The sequence below is a fragment of the Monopterus albus genome, unplaced genomic scaffold (genome assembly GCF_001952655.1).
Source record: "Monopterus albus unplaced genomic scaffold, M_albus_1.0 scaffold61.1, whole genome shotgun sequence".
Taxonomy (NCBI): domain Eukaryota; kingdom Metazoa; phylum Chordata; class Actinopteri; order Synbranchiformes; family Synbranchidae; genus Monopterus; species Monopterus albus.
This window is the reverse complement of record NW_018127941.1, coordinates 39,105-57,234: the sequence shown is the minus strand read 5'-3', so window position 1 is coordinate 57,234 and position 18,130 is coordinate 39,105. Positions and strand designations below refer to the sequence as shown.

At 42.7% G+C, this 18,130-nt stretch overlaps 2 protein-coding genes across 3 annotated transcripts in view; both read left to right on the top strand.

Moving 5' to 3' along the window:
• The first annotated feature begins 1,172 nt into the window (after positions 1-1,172).
• vamp4 (vesicle-associated membrane protein 4) lies at positions 1,173-11,650 on the top strand. Of its 2 annotated transcripts, XM_020603563.1 has the most exons (9): positions 1,174-1,423; positions 2,134-2,266; positions 3,030-3,131; positions 6,809-6,855; positions 7,046-7,096; positions 8,380-8,480; positions 9,940-10,019; positions 10,146-10,197; positions 10,270-11,650. In XM_020603563.1, exons 2-9 carry the CDS (start codon positions 2,264-2,266, stop codon positions 10,293-10,295), a joined length of 462 nt encoding a protein of 153 aa, XP_020459219.1. In that variant the 5' UTR covers positions 1,174-1,423; positions 2,134-2,263; the 3' UTR covers positions 10,296-11,650. The 2 variants fall into 2 exon arrangements, with proteins under 2 accessions (XP_020459220.1, XP_020459219.1); XM_020603564.1 differs by lacking the exon at positions 2,134-2,266 and having other exon boundaries at positions 1,173-1,423.
• A 990-nt stretch (positions 11,651-12,640) lies between these two features.
• myoc (myocilin) overlaps positions 12,641-18,130 on the top strand; it is a 9,392-nt gene continuing 3,902 nt past the window's right edge. The window contains exon 1 of the mRNA XM_020603331.1: positions 12,641-14,449. Coding sequence (XP_020458987.1) covers positions 13,969-14,449 — 481 coding nt within the window. The 5' untranslated portion in view covers positions 12,641-13,968. The remainder of the gene's footprint in view (positions 14,450-18,130) is intronic.

Sequence of the window (18,130 nt, the reverse complement as noted above, 5' to 3'; positions counted from 1 at the left end):
ATTTGTTTGGTGACAGGGTTTGTTTGTTTTAGTCTTTGTCTGTAAGCTGGATACAGGAACAAAGAAATGTGGTCTGAGGTGGGGGTGGGGTGCAGCCCTGTATGCACTCCATATGTTACTGTAAACATGATCCAGAGTGTTCTTGCCCCGGGTGGGAATGTTCACATGCCGGTAATATTTTGGAAGTACAGTCCGTAAATTGCACTGGTTAGAGTCACCCGCCATGATAAAAACAGCATCAGGGTGAGCTGTCTCTAATGCGCTGATGACATCGTGGAGTTTGCTGAGAGCCACAGAGGGATTAGTTCTTGGGCTAACATACACAGCAGCTAAAAACACAGCACTATGCCCTCTTGCTAGATAGCAGGGCCAGCATTTCAGCAATAAAAACTCCACTTCTGGCGAACAGTGCTTATAAACAGTCCGTACATCTCCACACCATGAGTTATTGATAAAAACACACACACCACCTCCCTTTACTTTCCCTGAAGCCGCAATACGGTCTGTATTCTGATGTACAACATAAGCACAAGTATATGTATTTGTAACACTAATGTATGACAAACAACACTATGCACAACAATGTAAAATACTTATTTAATTGTAGGTAAAGGTTCTGTAGTTCAAATATTAGGCTACTCCTATAATTACTCTAATTATGATTAAAGTATTAGCCTATATGCACTTAAAGTACTTAACATATCAGAATCTGCTTTACTGGCCAGGTGTGTCGTACACACGAGGAATTTGACTCTGGTATTTATACATTAAACACATATAGCCCCTGAGTATTACAGTACTCTTTTGCTTGGTTGAGATGATTAGTTTACTATAAAGGCTACTGTTAGATTGGTTAATTTATAACAATTATGTTAAACAATTAAATAAATATGATTTGTTTATAGCTGGTTATATTGTTATATGTAAAAGGCGGTAACTATAGCTGCCAAGTAAATTCACTGCAGTAAAAAGTACATTATTTTCTTGTGACATGATGCAGTGATGTGCAACAAGTAGAAGCAAAAAGTAGCATAAATCGAAACGTTCAAGTCAGTTGTAAAGTGTAAATATGTATTTATGCTATTCAAAGTAGTGCTAAAGAGTTGCATATTTCTAATGGGAGACTGAATATTTGCTGCACAAATAATATAAAAGGCGACAAAGTAAATGTAAATGCCTGCAACGGTTTCTCTTCTCCAGCTGTTTGTGGTCATTTCCTCGTCAGCTGATTCAGACGGAGGAAAGAGAAGCGCTCCGCTAGCATCCACGATGATAATCACATCTCATCGTCTGGACAGTGATTGAAATGAACCAGTCAAATCCCTGATGTAATTTGAAACCGAGATAACCCTACGCCAATACCTGATTCTCTCCTTGTCTGTGTTCGCCATCATCGAAGTTCGGATCTTGTCGGAAACAGCAGGTAGTTGGCCACGTTAGCATCCTTAGCTTAGCTAAGATTAGCAGGGCAGCTAAATATGTCTGTCTGAAACCGCTAAATTAGCCAGTAGCTAGTTATGTTGACGTTTATATTTGACATTAATTGTTCTGGTGTAGTAATATAGGCGTAATTGTTTAGATGTAGTAGACAATGATATTATTCTGTATGTGATTTTCTGAAATTTAGGCTAACAACCAGCTTCGCCGGCTAGTTGACAACGGCTGTGATAATAACACTTGAGCTACACAGATGAATGTTTCATTTTCAGTACTTATTCTTCTAACGAGTCCTTGTTTTGTCCTTAAATAATACATCAATAAAAAGCAGTACTAGCTTCAGTCAACTCACTAAAGACAGCACCATATACCTCCCCATTTAAAAATCGAATAGTTTGCTAAAGTCGAAATCCATACATTGTCATCATAAATATTCCGCATTCCTCTCTTTTGACTTTCATGATGCAATATCTTCACTTACTTTGCCCAAACCCAGAGATTACAGTATCTGTAATGTTTTGTGCTGTAAAGTACCAGTTTGGTATGAATCCTGTACTGACCTTTTATGGATTGTAACTTTACATTTTTTCTCCTGAAACAGACTAGATTTCTCAAGTCTTCCTTCTGTGACCCTAACATGTTAGACCTGGCTCCTTCTCTTTCTCTGTCTCTTCATGCTGTCACTGCTTCAAATAGAGCCCTGTCCACTGGTCTCATCTCCTCTCTACTGGAAACCTCCTCTTTACTTGTAGCCACTGAAAGGTGTTTTGCAGTGCCAGAAAAGGACGCTGTTGAGAAACCACACCGTCAGGCTCAACTGGATTCAATGGTATAAGCTGTATTGTTGGGTTGAGAGAAGTGGTTTGTGTGTGTATGGTTAGCGTGTGCTGTGTTTCCCCTCATGAATGCATCTGGGAATGAGCATCACCTGGTGTTTAGTTCAGTGCCACAGAGGCGCTTTGTTGAGGCACTGTTGTGTTTTGTCATACTGTTGTGTAACCTTTAACACCCACCTCACCTAGGTTCAGGGGAGAAAAACAGCATGTTTTCCACATCTGACATTGTGAAGTTTTTCACCCAAAGGCAGAGCAACAATGGCATTTCCTGTCATAGCTGCTGAGACTGACTCATCGGCAATATTAGGATTTTTTTCATATGTCTCCATTTGTGGACAACTGGTATAATGGCAAAACCACTTTCTTCAATTGCTCCTGGTGAAAAGCAGACTGCAAAAGAAATCAGCTTTGTGACTAATAACAGAGTCAGCCTGTTTAATGGGAAGTGTTGGTGTTTGACCATGACCTGTCTTTATTTCTGCATTCATTACATAGAAAGTGAATTTTATAGTAATGAGTAATGTGTAAATTTAGAATTTCACTCTGCTCATAAACTTTGTCCTTTATTCTCCATTTTCTGCTCCAAGGCAGGAACCAGCTGTGGTTATGCCTGCAATTCAAATTACTTGCTACCAGTATTTCATTACTTTCTCCTGCAGCGTGCGGCTCAGTGAGGTGTCTGACTGTTTATGTTCAAGCTCTCTCACAGTGCTGCAGACCCTTACTGATCTCTCTTGTTTTCCTCCTGTCATACAGAGGGAGCCAGATCGGGAGGAGCAGCCTGAAGACAACATGCCGCCCAAGTTTAAACGACACCTGAATGATGATGAGGTCACGGGATCCATTCGCAGTGAGAGGGTGAGATACAGAGGAAGGGAGAGGTGGTGTTTGGAGACATCTTGTTTATCACTGTCATCAGAAAGCTGGGGTTAGATGATTGAAATGGTGTATAAAGTGAGACAATTGAGAAATCAACAGGTAAAGTAAATGGTCTTATACTTGTATAGCGCCTTTCTATGCTTTACAGCTCACTCAAAGCGCTTTCAGACTATTTGGCCATTCACCCATTCGCACTCACAAACACTCACATTCACACACTGGTGTTATCACTGGGAGCAACCGGGGGTTCAGTGTCTTGCTCAAGGACACTTTGACATGTTGACTGGACAAGCCAGGAATCGAACCACTAATCCTCTGGTTAGGAAACGACCCGCTCTACCTCCTGAGCCACAGCCGCCCCCAAAATGAATGTAGAAAGATGCCAGGGTGGGGGTTATTGTAAAAATTAAGTGTAAAAATAATTAATTGGATGCACTGAATGTATGTCGTCATAAGGTACTTTATTCCCCAAACTAATGATTGGGGAATTGAAGTAAAGAAAAGAACAAAGTGGAGTGGACCTTTTGAAGAAGGTCGGGGATTCAAGGAGTTACAATGGGTACAGAAAGTTTTCAGGCCTTTTCAAGTTTTCTACATTTTGTTATAGATCAGCCTCGTCTTATAATGGATTCAATTCATTTCCCCCTCATCAATCACACAACTGTCACCCCACTAGAAATGTGTCTTAGGTATGTGGCCTTCATAGGTATCTCCTAGACAGACACACAATGACAAAATGAAAACAGTATTTTTTAAATGTACTAAAAATAAAAGACTGAAATATCCTATTTACATAAATATTCAAACCATTTGGCAGCAATGACAGCCTCAGTCTTCTTGAGAATGAAGCTACAAGCTTGCCACACTTTTCTTTTGGAATTTTCTTCTATTCTTATTGTTAGGATTGTTCAAGATCAGCCAGGTTGGATGGGGAGTGTTTGTGCACAGCCATTTTCAGGTCTCTCCAGGGATGCTCCATTGGGTTCCCAGAGTTTTCCTGAAGCCACTCCTGTGTCTTCTTGGCAATCTGCTTCTGGTTGTTGTCTTGTTGAAATGTAAACCTTCGCCCCAACCTGAGATCTGAGACACTCTGTAGAAGGTTTTCATTCTGAACTGCTCTATATTTTTCAGCATCCATTCTTCCCTCACCCCTGACTAGTCTCCCAGTCACAGATGCAGAAAACCATCCCCACAGCCTCTTGCTGCCACCATCGTGTTTGATTATAGGGATGGTATTAGTGAAATGATGCTCAGTGCCTGGTTTTCTCCACACACACTATTGGGAATTGTGGCCAAATAGTTTCATCTGACCAGAGGATTTTGCTTTTTATGGTCTGAGACTCCCTCAGGTGCCAAAACTCCCAGCAGGCTGTCATAGGCCTTTTAGTGAGGAATGGCGTCCTTCTGGCCAGTCTACCATAGAGGCCTGATTGGTGGAGTGCTGTGCAGAAGGTTGTCCTTCTGTAAGGTTCCCCCATCTCCAGAAAGGAACTCTGGATTTCATTTATAGTGACCCTTGGTTCTGTCTGACCAAGGCTCTTTGTCCCTGATTACTCAGTTTGGCTGGGCGGCCAGATCTGTGAAGACTGTTGGTGGACGCTGCTGTGCTCTTGGGCACTTTCAGTGCTGTAGAAATGTTCTTGTATCCTTCCCAAGATCTGTGTCTTGATGCAGTCCTGTCTTGCTGGTGAGTGGACAGCTCTCTCCACCTCATAGCTTTGTTGTCACTCTGACATTAGGGATGGGCGTATCGATAATCTGGTATCAATACTTCGATACCCGTCGGTCGATATTTTGGAGTCGATACTTTTTTAAGTATCGCGATACCACTGTGCTATTACAAAAAGTGTAATTTTTCACTTTTGAGAGTTTTAGGTATTAAATTTATGTGTGAAAACCAGCCCAAGTGTATTTTAGATGGTCTTCCGTGTCACATGATTATGGCAGCCAACCAGATGTCAGAGACGAAAGCTTACTGCGCAGCCCCCGCTAAAGACCAGAGACGAAGGCTTACTGCGCAGCCTCAGTTAAGCACTGCCTCAGAGTGCGCTCAATCAGCAGCACCGTGGCGCGGCAGTATGAATGGCTGAGAGAGAAAAAGAAGCGTAGTGTGGTGCTATTTTCCCCCCACGACCAGAGGTAATGCCATGTTCTCCGTCTACAACAAAGTGGTGCCACATAGCAGCAACACTAGCAACCTCTTTAAGCATTTAAAGATAGCACACCCTGACACTTTTAAATAGGCTGAACATCGCCACGAAGACAACCAGCAAGCCTCAAAGTCCCCTGCACCACCTGCTGTCCGTCAGAAGACATTGCAGGAGAGTTTTGTGAAAGGCAAAGAATATCCAGGTACAAGTGACAGTTGATGTGTTGTAAGTGATTTAAAAATATAACGAACCATTATTTTATTAAACTACCCCAATCTGCAACTGAGCTATGCGAATCTTGGATGAAGCCATGTTCACCACTCTTTCATTTAGTTGACAAACGTCCATATGCTTGTACTGTATATATCAGAAAATACTGACAGTTTTATTTCTAGAATGTTATTAATGGGAGTAAATTTCCTTTAAGGGGCAAAAAGTATCGGTATCGATGGAAAAAGTACTATAAACTAATGGTATCGCATCGAAAGAAAAAAATGTTGGTATCGTCCATCCCTATCTGATATACACCATCAACTATGAAACCTCATGCAGACGGGTGTGTGCCTTTCCTGATTATGTTCGATGAATTAAATTAGCCCCAGGTGGACTTTAACCAAGCTGTAGAAGCATCTCCAGGACTATTAATAGGAGTAGGATGCACCAGAATTCAACTGCAAACGTAATAAGAAAGGGTCTAAATAAAGACATATATGTGTGTGTGTGTGTGTGTGTGTGTGTGTGTGTGTGTGTGTGTGTGTGTGTGTGTGTGTGTGTGTATAGAAATGGGAAATTTCAGTCTTTTATGTTTAATCAGTTTTAGTTCCTGGTAGGCTAGTGGTTAAGGCGCAGCGCTCTCGCCGCTGCGGGCCTGGGTTTGAGTCAGGGTTGCGTCAGGAAGGGCATCCGGCGTAAAACACGTGCCAAATGTCAACATGCGAGTCGTCGGTGTGACTATTTGCTGTGGCGACCCCTAAACGGGAAAAGCCAAAAGTGACTTTCTTTCTCCAAAAACCTGTTTTCATTTTGTCATTGCAGAGTATTGTGTGTAGATTGAGAAAAAACAAAAAGACAAAGACAAAGCCTGACAACACTTGCAGTTTATAGAGCAACTTTTAATGTCAACACCAGTGCGTTTTAGCGTGTAGCCTTCATCAGGATACACATGGAATTTTTGCTTTTCCAGTGTGTTTTTTCCTCGTCTGTGCATCTTGTCAGAGTTGTGCAAGAAATGTCTGCTTTGCATTGTCATCATTTCCCATCCCAGAGTTATCAGGCAGCCAGAACTGTCAAAAAAAAGTCTAAATATTTGGTGATTCCTAGTCCCAGTACTGGCACTCACCAGTAGAAAAGCTTTCCTTCTGTAGGGGAAGCACTTGCCTTTTTCACTGCCTCCAAGTCCTGGTGGTTCGAGCTTCTCTCATGGGATTTCCTCAAATTAGGAGACAGTTGTTGGTCAAGACAGAGAGCTTACCCTCATCTGACCTCTAATCTTTTTCTCTTTTACAGAGGAACCTGCTGGAAGAGGACTCTGACGAAGAGGAAGACTTCTTTCTGTGAGTTTTTATGAGGATATTTTTTTTTTCAGAGATAAGTTTAAACAGCAGAGTTCTGCTTAACCAGATGCTGGAAGCAGTAATATTTAAAATTATTGTGAACTCGTACTACACAAACTTAAAAATGCAAAATTAACAGCAAAATATGTTTTTAGTGTTGACCATTGCTTCATCGATGTCTGTTTTCCAGGAGAGGGCCCTCGGGACCCAGGTTTGGACCTCAGAACAACAAACTCAAGCAGTAAGTACTAACACATGCCTCATTGCGGCTAATAGCCAGAGGTCAGAGCTGTACTACCAGTACCCTTGCATTTTGGTGCTGGTGTTATGTAACTGTGGCTCGTCATGTTTACCAGAAGCGGCGGTTCGTATTGAATTGTATAAGAGCCCGTCATGCGCAGATTATTGTGAAACCTTCCCAGGATGTCTGCGATATGTTTCCACATTAATCTCTGGTCAGAGACGGCCTGAGAACAGATTGTTGAGACAGTCTGGCACCCGGACTTGTTTCTCCATGCTTCCTTCATACCTTAGTTTGTCACCATGAACACATAAAACCAGATGCCATCAACTACAAGGCTGATAATTTCCTCTTTCCCCCCCCCCCCTGGTGTGGGCCCTGCCTTGTTTGGGGGGGGGGGGGTCCGGGGTCCGGGTCCGGTCAAAGCCTAGACCTCTATCCAATGGAGAATTTGTTGCTGGACTTGAAAAGGGCTGTTTACGCTTGATCCTTGCAAACATGCTCAAGTTCTGCCAGGTTGCGCAACAAAGAATGGAGTGAAATTACAGTGTCCAGATGTGCAAGACTGAGACGTATCCACACAGACTCAGTGCTGTGTGCAGCCAAAGGTGCATCTACTAAATACTGACTTGAAGGGGGTGAATATTTATGCACTTATATGTATATATCACTTATTTCCCATTACATATTTTTATTTAATTGTAATAACCTGTTTTCACTTTGACATTAAATCAGAATCAGCTTTATTGGCCAGGTGTGTTAGACAAATGAGGAATTTGACTCTGGTACAGCGGCTCTCAATGCGTATGTACATGTCCTTATGTAAGGCAGCAGTCGGCAAGTAAACAATATAAGGCTGAGAACAGAAGTAAAGAAGTAATGTGCAGTTTTGTCAGAAGCCAAATTATATTGACCATTTATAAAATCAATAAAAGGGTAAAACATCCAAGGCGGTGAACACTTTTTATAGGCACTGTAGTAATGAAGGGTAATCTGCTCTGATCATGCCATGCTCGGGTATGATAAGTGTGAACAAAACAAGGATTTGAGCGCAATTCACCAGATACTCAGCAGCTGCAGACAGGTCACAGTGAGGCTGGAAACCATCTGCAGGCATTTTATTGCTTGCCAGCTGGACAAAGCTGGTTATAGAGAAAAACAGGTGCTTTGAGCCGCACTAGGTTACCAAAAGAAGAATCCTTGACAAAATTCTGCCTTTTCATCTTTAATGATTCACGTCTGTTATGTAGGATTTTGTGTCTCACACCGACTTGTGTCCTCAGGGTGCAGTCACAAGTCGACGAGGTGATTGATGTAATGCAGGAGAACATCTCCAAGGTGATTGAGAGGGGCGAACGTCTCGACGACCTGCAGGACAAGTCGGGTGGGTCACACTGGGAAAGAGAGTGTCTTTGTGTCTTCATGTGCAAAAAACATGTGTGGTTTGTTGATGTAGAAAGCAGAAACTCTAAAAGGGAGTGTTTTTTGTCAGTCTGATTCATTTGTTTTGATCTTTTATTTCCACTGGTAACTTGCACATTGGTGGATTCTGTGGATCATTTTACACACATAGCTTAAAAAAAACAGACTTGAAACTAAAAATAGCCTTCAGGTCGTGGCTACTTTCCTAAGTGTGAGTGATGGCCCGCACACAGGCAGTGTAGACAGCTTCTACATATGGTTTGGAAATGGACTGGCTTATTCTGGGCGATATTGATCCTGTGCAGTATGTCTTGATCAGGACGTCTGTAGTTTAAACAACCTTTACAGACTCTGGTGCAGCAGGGCCCCAGGTACTGATGTTCTGAAACAGTCGCTGCTTGCATGTAAGTAAAGTAGGTAAAACACCAAAGAGTGTATGTTGACTGCTTTTGACCAGTCTCTCACTTTTATTCATACACAGCTCCACTCTCTCTCTCTCTCTTTTTCACCCAGTGTGTATCAGGGAGCTGTGTGAAACATGTTTAGCTTAACTCCGTAACACAGCCTTACACACATATGAGGCTTTGATCAAACATGAACAGGTCTCTGCTGAGGTAGGGATGAGGCCTATGTGCTCCGGTCCGTTGCCTGTCTGTAGTGCACACAGATGTTGTATTACTGCTTATGTCATGTGGACAAGCCGACCAAAACGATCACATCTGGAACACATTGTTTGTGTGTGTTTTCTGTATTTATGGGCCTGTGGACGTTTGTGTGGCTGTTTGCGTGTCTTTACAGTGTGTGTTGTTTATAGTAGCTGTCTTTATGTGAACTCTCTGATACGCTGCAGTTTGCTCTCTGACCTTCCAGTAGTCCACTTGTAAACTTCCACAAAATTAACAAGCATCTTCTCAGATGCCTTGTCTTGTCTATGGAGTAGCAACAGGTTGTTAACAAGCATGTGGATATTGCAGACACCTGACAGACAAATACTCTGAAGAGGGACAGGGGCTCAGAGGCGTAGAGTGCTGTTGGCATGTGTAGAACATCCAGCTGACAAGAAGACATAAAGCGGTGTGGGCGAGCAGTTTGGAGACAAAAGGGAGGAAGGTGGAGCTTCTGCTCTGCGGTGTATTGATTTGGCAACTTGTTTAACATTTCATGCCAACAGAATTTTCTGAAAATTAAAAAAAAAAACAACTCGTTCATAGGCGTGATTTCACCAGACTAAGACTTGCATAGCTCAAGCACACTCACAACACAGAGCAATGCAGTGTGGGTCACGGTATTAAAATTAAAGTGAAAACTACAACCAGATCATTGTTTCTTTTGCCACTAAATGTTTTTTTTTTCCCCTCTCCTTTTGATTTATGTTTTTCCTCGCGTGTCCTTGTCTGCACTCCGGTCATGTGATGCTCCAGAGAGTCTATCAGACAATGCATCTGCCTTCAGTAGCCGAGCCAAACAGCTGCACAGGAGGATGTGGTGGAGAGACATGAAGGTGGGCTTTCTGTTGTACAAATCTGTGTGACACTTTAAACATATCTCTTGCTTGTTTGCATTAGTGTATTTGTGTATTGTGTTCTGCCCCGTGTCAGATGTTTAATGCATGTGGTTTCTTCCACAGATGAAGATGATCATTGCCTTGGTTGTGGTTGCTCTCCTGCTCATTATCATTAGTGAGTATCAGCGCTGGTTAAGTTGACACAATGTGCCGAACGTTTTATTAAATATTCTTTCTCTTCTTTCAGTTCCAGTGATCCTGCGATACCGCTAGTGTCTAACCAGGACACAAGTGATATCCTCTCTCTCTGTCCTCTGCACACAGTTCTCCACTCCAGCTAGGGGGCACCAGCCAGCATCCCACACCCACAGTTTCAGCCTATGTATCCTCAAGGATCTGGGCTCAACTTGTCCTTAGTACAGATCTTGTTGTTGGCATTTCCACTCAAATCTGCTTTGAGATTAGTACTAAAGCTTGGTTTGATCCCTGGCTTAATTCTAAGCTACAGAAAGGGAACACAGGGAAAGAATTTTAATGCAGTTTTGGAGAAAACGCTGACTCTCAGCCCTCTAGTCAGTGTGAAGGAGTGCTCCATTCCATGATGCATAACACATGTACAGCCCTGGCTTCGCCTTGACAGTGGGAAAACTTCAGGTCCTGTAATTTATATCACAGAGATAGATGGATACTGTAAAGGTGGGGAATCGTGCCAACTGTCCCTTAGTTTAGCTGGTCTGAATCTGCTGCAGCTTATAAAGATGTGAAAATACCCACTGAATGAAACCTCAGTTATCTACCCATGATTCCTTGTGTGCTCACTGGCAGGAGGCAACATGAGGGAACATCTGAGGTTCACCCACGCAGTCGAACGTCTTTCACCTTTTCCTTGTTTCCTTATCAACACGGTTGGAAAAGTGATTAAAAAGCAACGCCATCAACATCCTGTTTTCTAACATTGTTCTGCCTTCCTAAATTAATTTCTATTCCCTCCACCTCTTAATAGCTTGTACCGCAGGGCCGTGTCAAACCAAACCACCTCTTCTCATCCTCTGTGCTCGAAACCTCTCTGCTTTCTCCTAGCTTGTGTTGAGCTCTGGGCCAATTTGGTCACAGCTGTCATGCCTTCCTGTTAGTGGCATTAAACCTTCTGTCTCTCTCGAGGTTCAGCTTGGTTTTAACGCTGCATCTATTTTTACTTATTTGAAGTCCTTATTTCTGCTGGTCATTCATTGTGATGTTTTTTTTTTTTTTTTTAAATGAATGTTGCCATTCCTGTCGCCAATGAGAGGGCAGTAAATTTCTCTGTACTGTAGTGTTATATTATGTTTAAGGAGGGTTCATTTATGTGTTGGAAGTAAAAAAAACTTGAGCTGTGAAGCAAACATAGGTGTCATATCTATATTAATTGTATAATACATTAAAACTCTACATTGTTGTTTTAGTATTTTTAATGTAATTTATTATAGCTGTAAATATTGATTCCGTACTGATGTACAATATTCTGGCACTGCATTGGAAGATATACTGATGATTTTTGCTCTGAAATAAAGTGATTTTAAAGGGCATTTGTCTGGATAAATCTGGTTTGAACTGGTCAACCAAATCAGAAAAAAGTAGGAAGAAAGGGGAGAACTTGAGAGGAAACAGAGGGATTGATGGAACAAAGCTGACTGGAAGAAAGACAGAAAACCTAATCATAATGCCATCCCTCCTCACACTCCAGCCAAAACTTTCTTTTATCTCGTCTTATTACCCGTCTGTTTTATGAGGTCTGTGATTTTACTGGCAGTGTGGAATCCCAAGATGGCACTTAAATTGGAGGGAATGGAGCCTGTGAAATGTTACTGAGGTCCTCATAGGATGGTAGATGCAGACGCAGCCTGACAGCTCTGTTCTGTGCTCGGCCTGCATCGCCAACCCTTCTGATGGAGAGGAAATGAAATTTGCCCATAGGGATCTTTCTCTCCTTTGATTCAGGGCCAGCGGCCTTCCAGCTCACAGTTGTAGTTGGTGCACGCAGCAGGGGCATTAGTTCAGCTTTGAGGAGGAAGAGGGGAGATTTCATTTCATATGCTCTGTTCTGTGGAAGCACATGTACTCGCATACTGTACTTCAGTATAATTTTGAGCTCTTTGTACATGAGTATATTTTCTGCTGTTTTATACCCTGACTTCACTACATTTCAGAGTCAAATACTGTACTTTTTACTCCACTACATTTATTTGATAAGTTTAGTTACTAGTTACTTTTCAGAACCAGATTTAAAAAATAAGATTTTTGATTCCCACAGTACTTCAAATTATAAGCATATAAGGTAGCTTCATCTTTGCCATTTGCAACATAAATGTGATGTACATAATAATGCCATGACAATTATAACAATAATGTAATAGATTATATATATACAGTATATATCTGTGTGTAATGTGCTATTTTGCATAATGAGTGCTTTTACTTTTGGTACTTTGTAAGTTTATTTTGATGCTGATATTTTTGTAATTTTACTTAAGCAACTTTTTTTTTTTTTTTGCAGCTCTACAGAGTATTTTTACACTGTGGTATTTCCACTTTTACTTAAGAATCTGAGTACTACTTGCACCACTGCTTTAAATGTTGATCTACTTACTGTAGGTGTGGTGAAGAAGCCTGTGTGCCATTGGTTGGTTCCTGAGTTTTGCTCAGTTGCACTGAAATCTAAGGTGGTAAAGTCCTAGTTGGACTTTTCAGGTCTCACAAATGTGTTGTTGGCATTTGCTTTAACGCAGTCAGAACATTATGCCTTGTTTTTGTGTATTAGGAGATGTTTTTATCCTTTCTGTCTGCAGGCACACCCAGACTGGCAGGAGAGGATGTTTTGGTTCCTCTATTAGGGGCTTACAGTGGATGACTTTAAGAAACCTAACCCACGATACAGGATATGAGGAGTAAGAGGTGTGGAGTTGGAGTTGGAAAGTGTGAATGTCTGCACACCTGCCTAGTTGCCTGTATCTCTGAGCAAGTGTCTCACTTTCAAAACTTTCATCCTGCCTGTAATCCTCACAGGCAGTGGTTCAACTTGTCTGTAATACTGTGACAGTAAAGAGACGGGAGGGAACGTACAAGAGGCAGAGTGGAAAAAATCCACCTAAGTGGACAAGAAGTGAGCCCAGGGATGAACTGCCCCTGGCTGATGCTCCATGTTGTTAAATGTAACTCTTTTAAAGCATGAAAACATTGACATATCGTATACAAGCGCCACGCTCAGCTGAGGCAACAAGTCTGTGTCAGGGTCAATAGTCAATATGAAAGGGGACACCAGCTCCTCCGGAGGTAACTGTATCCAACCAGGCCCAGCTTTCCCTGCCATGCTGGGTCTGAGTGTCAGCTTGGACACATGGGACTGCAGCAGGCAGACATGTCAGAGGATGTTTTTAAGTATAAGACATGAATAAATGAAGACACTGTAGTGGCTGAATGTTGAAAACATGACATGACACAAAGCTGTCATGTTGAAGCTTCTCTCTCCCTGTGTCTCTTCTTCCCTTGAAAAATCTTTTTTCAGAGACATTCAAATGTATGAAAATAGGTGTTTTTGTCCCTATTATATTCTCTTTTCTCCTTCCCCTTTTGCCTCTGATCTGCTCTCCCCTCAATCTACTCCCTTCCACCTCCCTCCCTTTCACTTCTCCTCTCTTCCTGTTTCTCTCCTTCCCTCCTTCCTTCCCCTCCAAATTGTATAAATATCTGTGAGCTGCTGGAGAGGGCTCAGTGTTACAGACTGAGGACAGAAGCCACATTGATAAGAGCAGGAAGAAGAAAAGATACCTCAGAGAAAAAAGGAAGGGAGGGAGAAAGAAACTAAGTCTTCACCAGGATTTGGGAATTAGTAATTTTAAAACAGGAATTTTGAGCTGAAAAACAAAGCAGAAGTAAACTCTGGTTTGTTTGTGTGGAGGCACTCTGCAGTATGTTCCTCCTGCTTGTGTGTATGTGTGGTCTTCTGCTGCAAGGTGATGCCCAGAACCGAGCTGCTCTGTGGAGGGGAAACGATCAAAGCGGCCGATGCCAGTACACTTTCACTGTACCCAGCCCTGTCGAGTCTAGCTGCCCACAGACCGGTGGCCCGGAGATGGAGGACCTGAAGGCCAGACTCAGCTTGCTGGAGGTACTGGTGTCCCGACTGACTGGAGGGTACTCTGGGGGTCCCCAGGTGGCTGGAGCCAGAAGTCAGTCTGACCTTCAGGAAGCACTGAATCAGGCCATGGGGGAGCGGAACCTGTTGCAGGGGGAAAAAGAACGCCTGGAGAGGGAGCTGGCGGGGCTTCAGCATAGGATGGAGGAGATGAGGAGGGAGACGGAGAGGCTGATGAACAGACCCTGTCCTCCGCAGACTGTGGTGCCACCCAGCCCACTTGGGCAGGATAGTGGCCTGATAAAACCTTCTGGAGGTAAGAGAGACACTCAAACCCCCACACACTTTAAGAGCTACTACAAAAATGTGTAAAGCTTAACGACATTTATGAATATAAAACATTTTGTACTCACAACCCACTGACTGCCTCAGTGCAAAGTGTCCATCCTGTAATTAAGAAGTACAGCTTAATGTCTCAACGGCCTGCAGTCTGCACAAAACCCCCTTAAAGAAAAAGGGCAATAATGCATGTGCATGCTCTTGGGGGCAACTATGGCTCAAGAGGTAGAGCCTCTCCTAACCGGAAAATTAACGGGTCGATTCCTGGCTTGTCCAGTCAACATGTCGAAGTGTCCTTCACCAAGACACTGAACTCCTGGTGATAACGCCGGTGAGTGTTTGGGAGTGTGAATGGGTGAATGGCCAAGTAGTGTGAAAGCGCTTTGAGTGTGTTGTAAAGCATAGAAACATACTATACAAGTATAAAAGCATTTATAATGCATGTTTATGTAGTGTATGTTAGTGTATTTGTGAGGTTAATGTTTTGGTTGCCTTGTTAGTCTGATAGGGACACTCATCTCAGGTTTCTTTCCTCCCTGTTTCCTACCTACATTTAGTGGTGGCAGGCCAGGGAGGCTCTGCTTAGTATTTATGAGCCAATCCTGCTGTCTTTATGGCTGGTGTTTCCCTCTTCATGACGAGCAGCGTGTGAATAGCACAGCCGTGGAAGGGAGGGGTAACTGAAATGTTATGCACGCTCTGGCAGTAAGGAAGGATTTACTGCTCCTGGCAGCCCATCATCTCCTGTTGGCCAACATCCCCTTTTCTTTTTTCAGTGAAGCCATCCCTCTGTTTACCGCCTCAGTTCTCAGTGTATTGCTTATAAATCCTTCCCTTACTTAACTCCCCATCCACCAGGCACCAGAGCTCCCAAACTCTATTTTCTGCATACTTCAGGTTGTCTGCTGAGCTCCTCATGTTTGCACCTGCAGACTGAAATACGCAGAGAGGGCCCCTCAGGGAGGGAGCCAGAAGTGGAAGAGATCACAGTGAGAGGAAGACATGCAGAACTAGAGAGAGGAGATAAAAGTCGGAGCGTTCTGACCAGCTTGTATTCAAGAATGAGGATGCAACTTTGACAGGAAGGTTTACAACCTGGTTATGTCATTCTGTAACAAAGCAACACATATGGGCTGATCTCCTGTAATGTTAAAAATTTATGACTTTAAAACAAGACCTTCACATAAAATTTGCACTAGAAGTGACAACACAGACCATCAAGCCGGTATGCTATAAATGGAAACATTATTTTAAAGAGAAACATGGCCTGTGCTGAAAGCAGAACTAAAACTAATTTAACCCTCTGGCGCATAGTGGTCACTGCAGTGGGCAGCTGTTCAAAAGTCATTTTCTCCTAAATGCCCTGGTTTCAATGGTGGAACTGCATATCAGTCACTAGAGTGCTCTCTACTGCCCTACTCCATTGAGGTTTATTCAGTGGTCAGTCGTTGTAATTGCAAGTGAATTTCCTCTGAATCCAAGATGGCCGACAGTAAGCCACACTTGTTGACTACTGCTGGAATATCCTGTCAGACCTTCTATTCCAGAAGAACCGTAGATAAAAAAAAAAGATGATATACAGTAACATCTAAGTAATAATATCATTATTTTATTTTTGAAAAACTTGTTTAAGTAGTAAATTACAATTAACCATGTGTCCAATGAAGTGGACATCATGCATGGTCAAGTATATTTCTGACTCAAGTCATGTAATTGCTTTACCTTTTCTTGTGACCATTTTGATTTCATTTCGATATATTTTTGCTGTATTTTATAGGGTATTCATTTAAAAATGGATAGTCTTGTGCAGTTGTATTTTGTGTGAGTAACACTTATCATTTTGTCATATTTTGTAGACTGCAAGTGCAGCAAAGAATAAGGAAGCCTATAGAATAGTCCAGGAAATTCCCTCCATCTCCGGTGATGATGATTATAGTGACAGTGATGATGAGTGGCTGCCAGAGAACAATAGAGACATAGGAGCTGAGCTCTGGAAATTCCAAGACAACTACTTTGATGGAGACTTGCCTCTTTTTCTAGGAGACTGGAAAGTAAATGTTGAGGGAAGAGATCCAGTAGATTTCTTTAGGCATCTGTTTACTGCAGATCTCATTGATGATATAGTGCACAACACCAACTTGCATGCTCTCCAGAAAGGGAGAGAAAATCTGGCTGTGACAATAGAAGAAATGCAGATTCTTTTAGTGATTAACATAGTCATGCGGTACATTCGGTACCCTAGGGCATGAAGGTACTGGTCTAGTGAGGATGGCCTTCGTCTTGGATTAATTGCAAACGCCATGTCTGTGAACAGATATGATCAAATTCTTTGTGGATAACTATACTTGCCAGCCAGCAAACACCGATAGGCTCTTCAAAGTAAGACCAGCGCTGAGTGCACTCCAGGAAACATTCAAGGCAGCAGCAGACCCTGAAGAATTTCAGTCCACTGATGAGCAAATCATTCCCTTCAGAGGCCTTCTGTCTGTCAAACAATACATACCAAAAAAGCCCAAACCCTGGGGAGTGAAAGTATGGGTGAGGGCAGGGACCTCAGGCTATATGTACAGATTCGAAGTGTACCAGGGCTCTGCAAGACGTGAACGCGTCAGTTGGTTGGGAATGGCTGGAGATGTAGTGATGCGCCTTTGTGATGACATAAAGTGCAAAAACCATAAGGTCTTTTTTGACAACTACTTTTGCAGCATTCCACTCATTGAGGCCTTGAACGACTGTGGCATCTATGGCACAGATACATACAGAGCAAATAGGCTGAAGGGAGCAAATCAGAAACTCAAGAGCGAACAGCAACTGAAAGAAGAGGGCAGAGGGACTTGCTCTGTTGTCAGTGATAATGCAAACATCACTGTCACACGTTGGCTCGACAGCTCAGTCATCCACAATGGCCTCGTCCTGTAGTGGCCAGTCCCCTGAAGATGTGGCCAAGAGATGGGCCAAGAAGGAAAAAAACAATGCACAGGGTCCAAAGACCCTTTTCTGTGGCCATTTACAATCAACACATGGGTGGGGTCGATCTCGTTGACCAATGTGTGGCAATGTATCCCCACAGATGTAGGAACAAGTCTTGTTACATCCGAGTGTTTTTTCATTTTTTGGATGTGACCGTGGTAAATGCCTGGTGCCTCTACCTGATGTCTACATTGGAAAAGATGAATCTCCTCCTCTCCAAAGCTTCTGTAGCTCGTGCACTGATAAATGCTGGCTCCCTCCAGCAAAGCAGCATATTACAGAAGTGTTCAGAGATGCAAATATGTCTGTTCTTGCTGCTGAAAAAATATTAATGTTAGTATAATGACATAGTATAATACCAGTCCTGCATCCATAAAGAAGTATGGAGAGCCGGAATAATAAATGCCTGCTGTCTGTCTCTGATTAGACACTGCTCCCTGAGCTGTGAATACAGAACAAAAATCAATACCCAGATGATTTTAACAACATTCCAGATGTGAAAAGTTGATCTCTGTGGACAACAGCATCCAAATGCAATCCACTGACTAAACATGGGTTGATTAGACTACTGTCAGGAAGTCAGGACCCGTCCACTCTGTGAGCTTTATGACTTTTTCTGCATCAACATCCCAAACAAAGAGGCAGGATGTGATACAGCAGAGGAAAGAGGGTCTGTTTAACCGTGTCC

Bases quoted from the DNA above. Each gene is read 5' to 3' on its own strand.
- vamp4 (XM_020603563.1), top strand. The intron at 6,856-7,045 runs GTGAGTTTTTAT...TCTGTTTTCCAG, and splicing joins GAAGAGGAAGACTTCTTTCT to GAGAGGGCCCTCGGGACCCA. The intron at 7,097-8,379 runs GTAAGTACTAAC...TTGTGTCCTCAG, and splicing joins CAGAACAACAAACTCAAGCA to GGTGCAGTCACAAGTCGACG.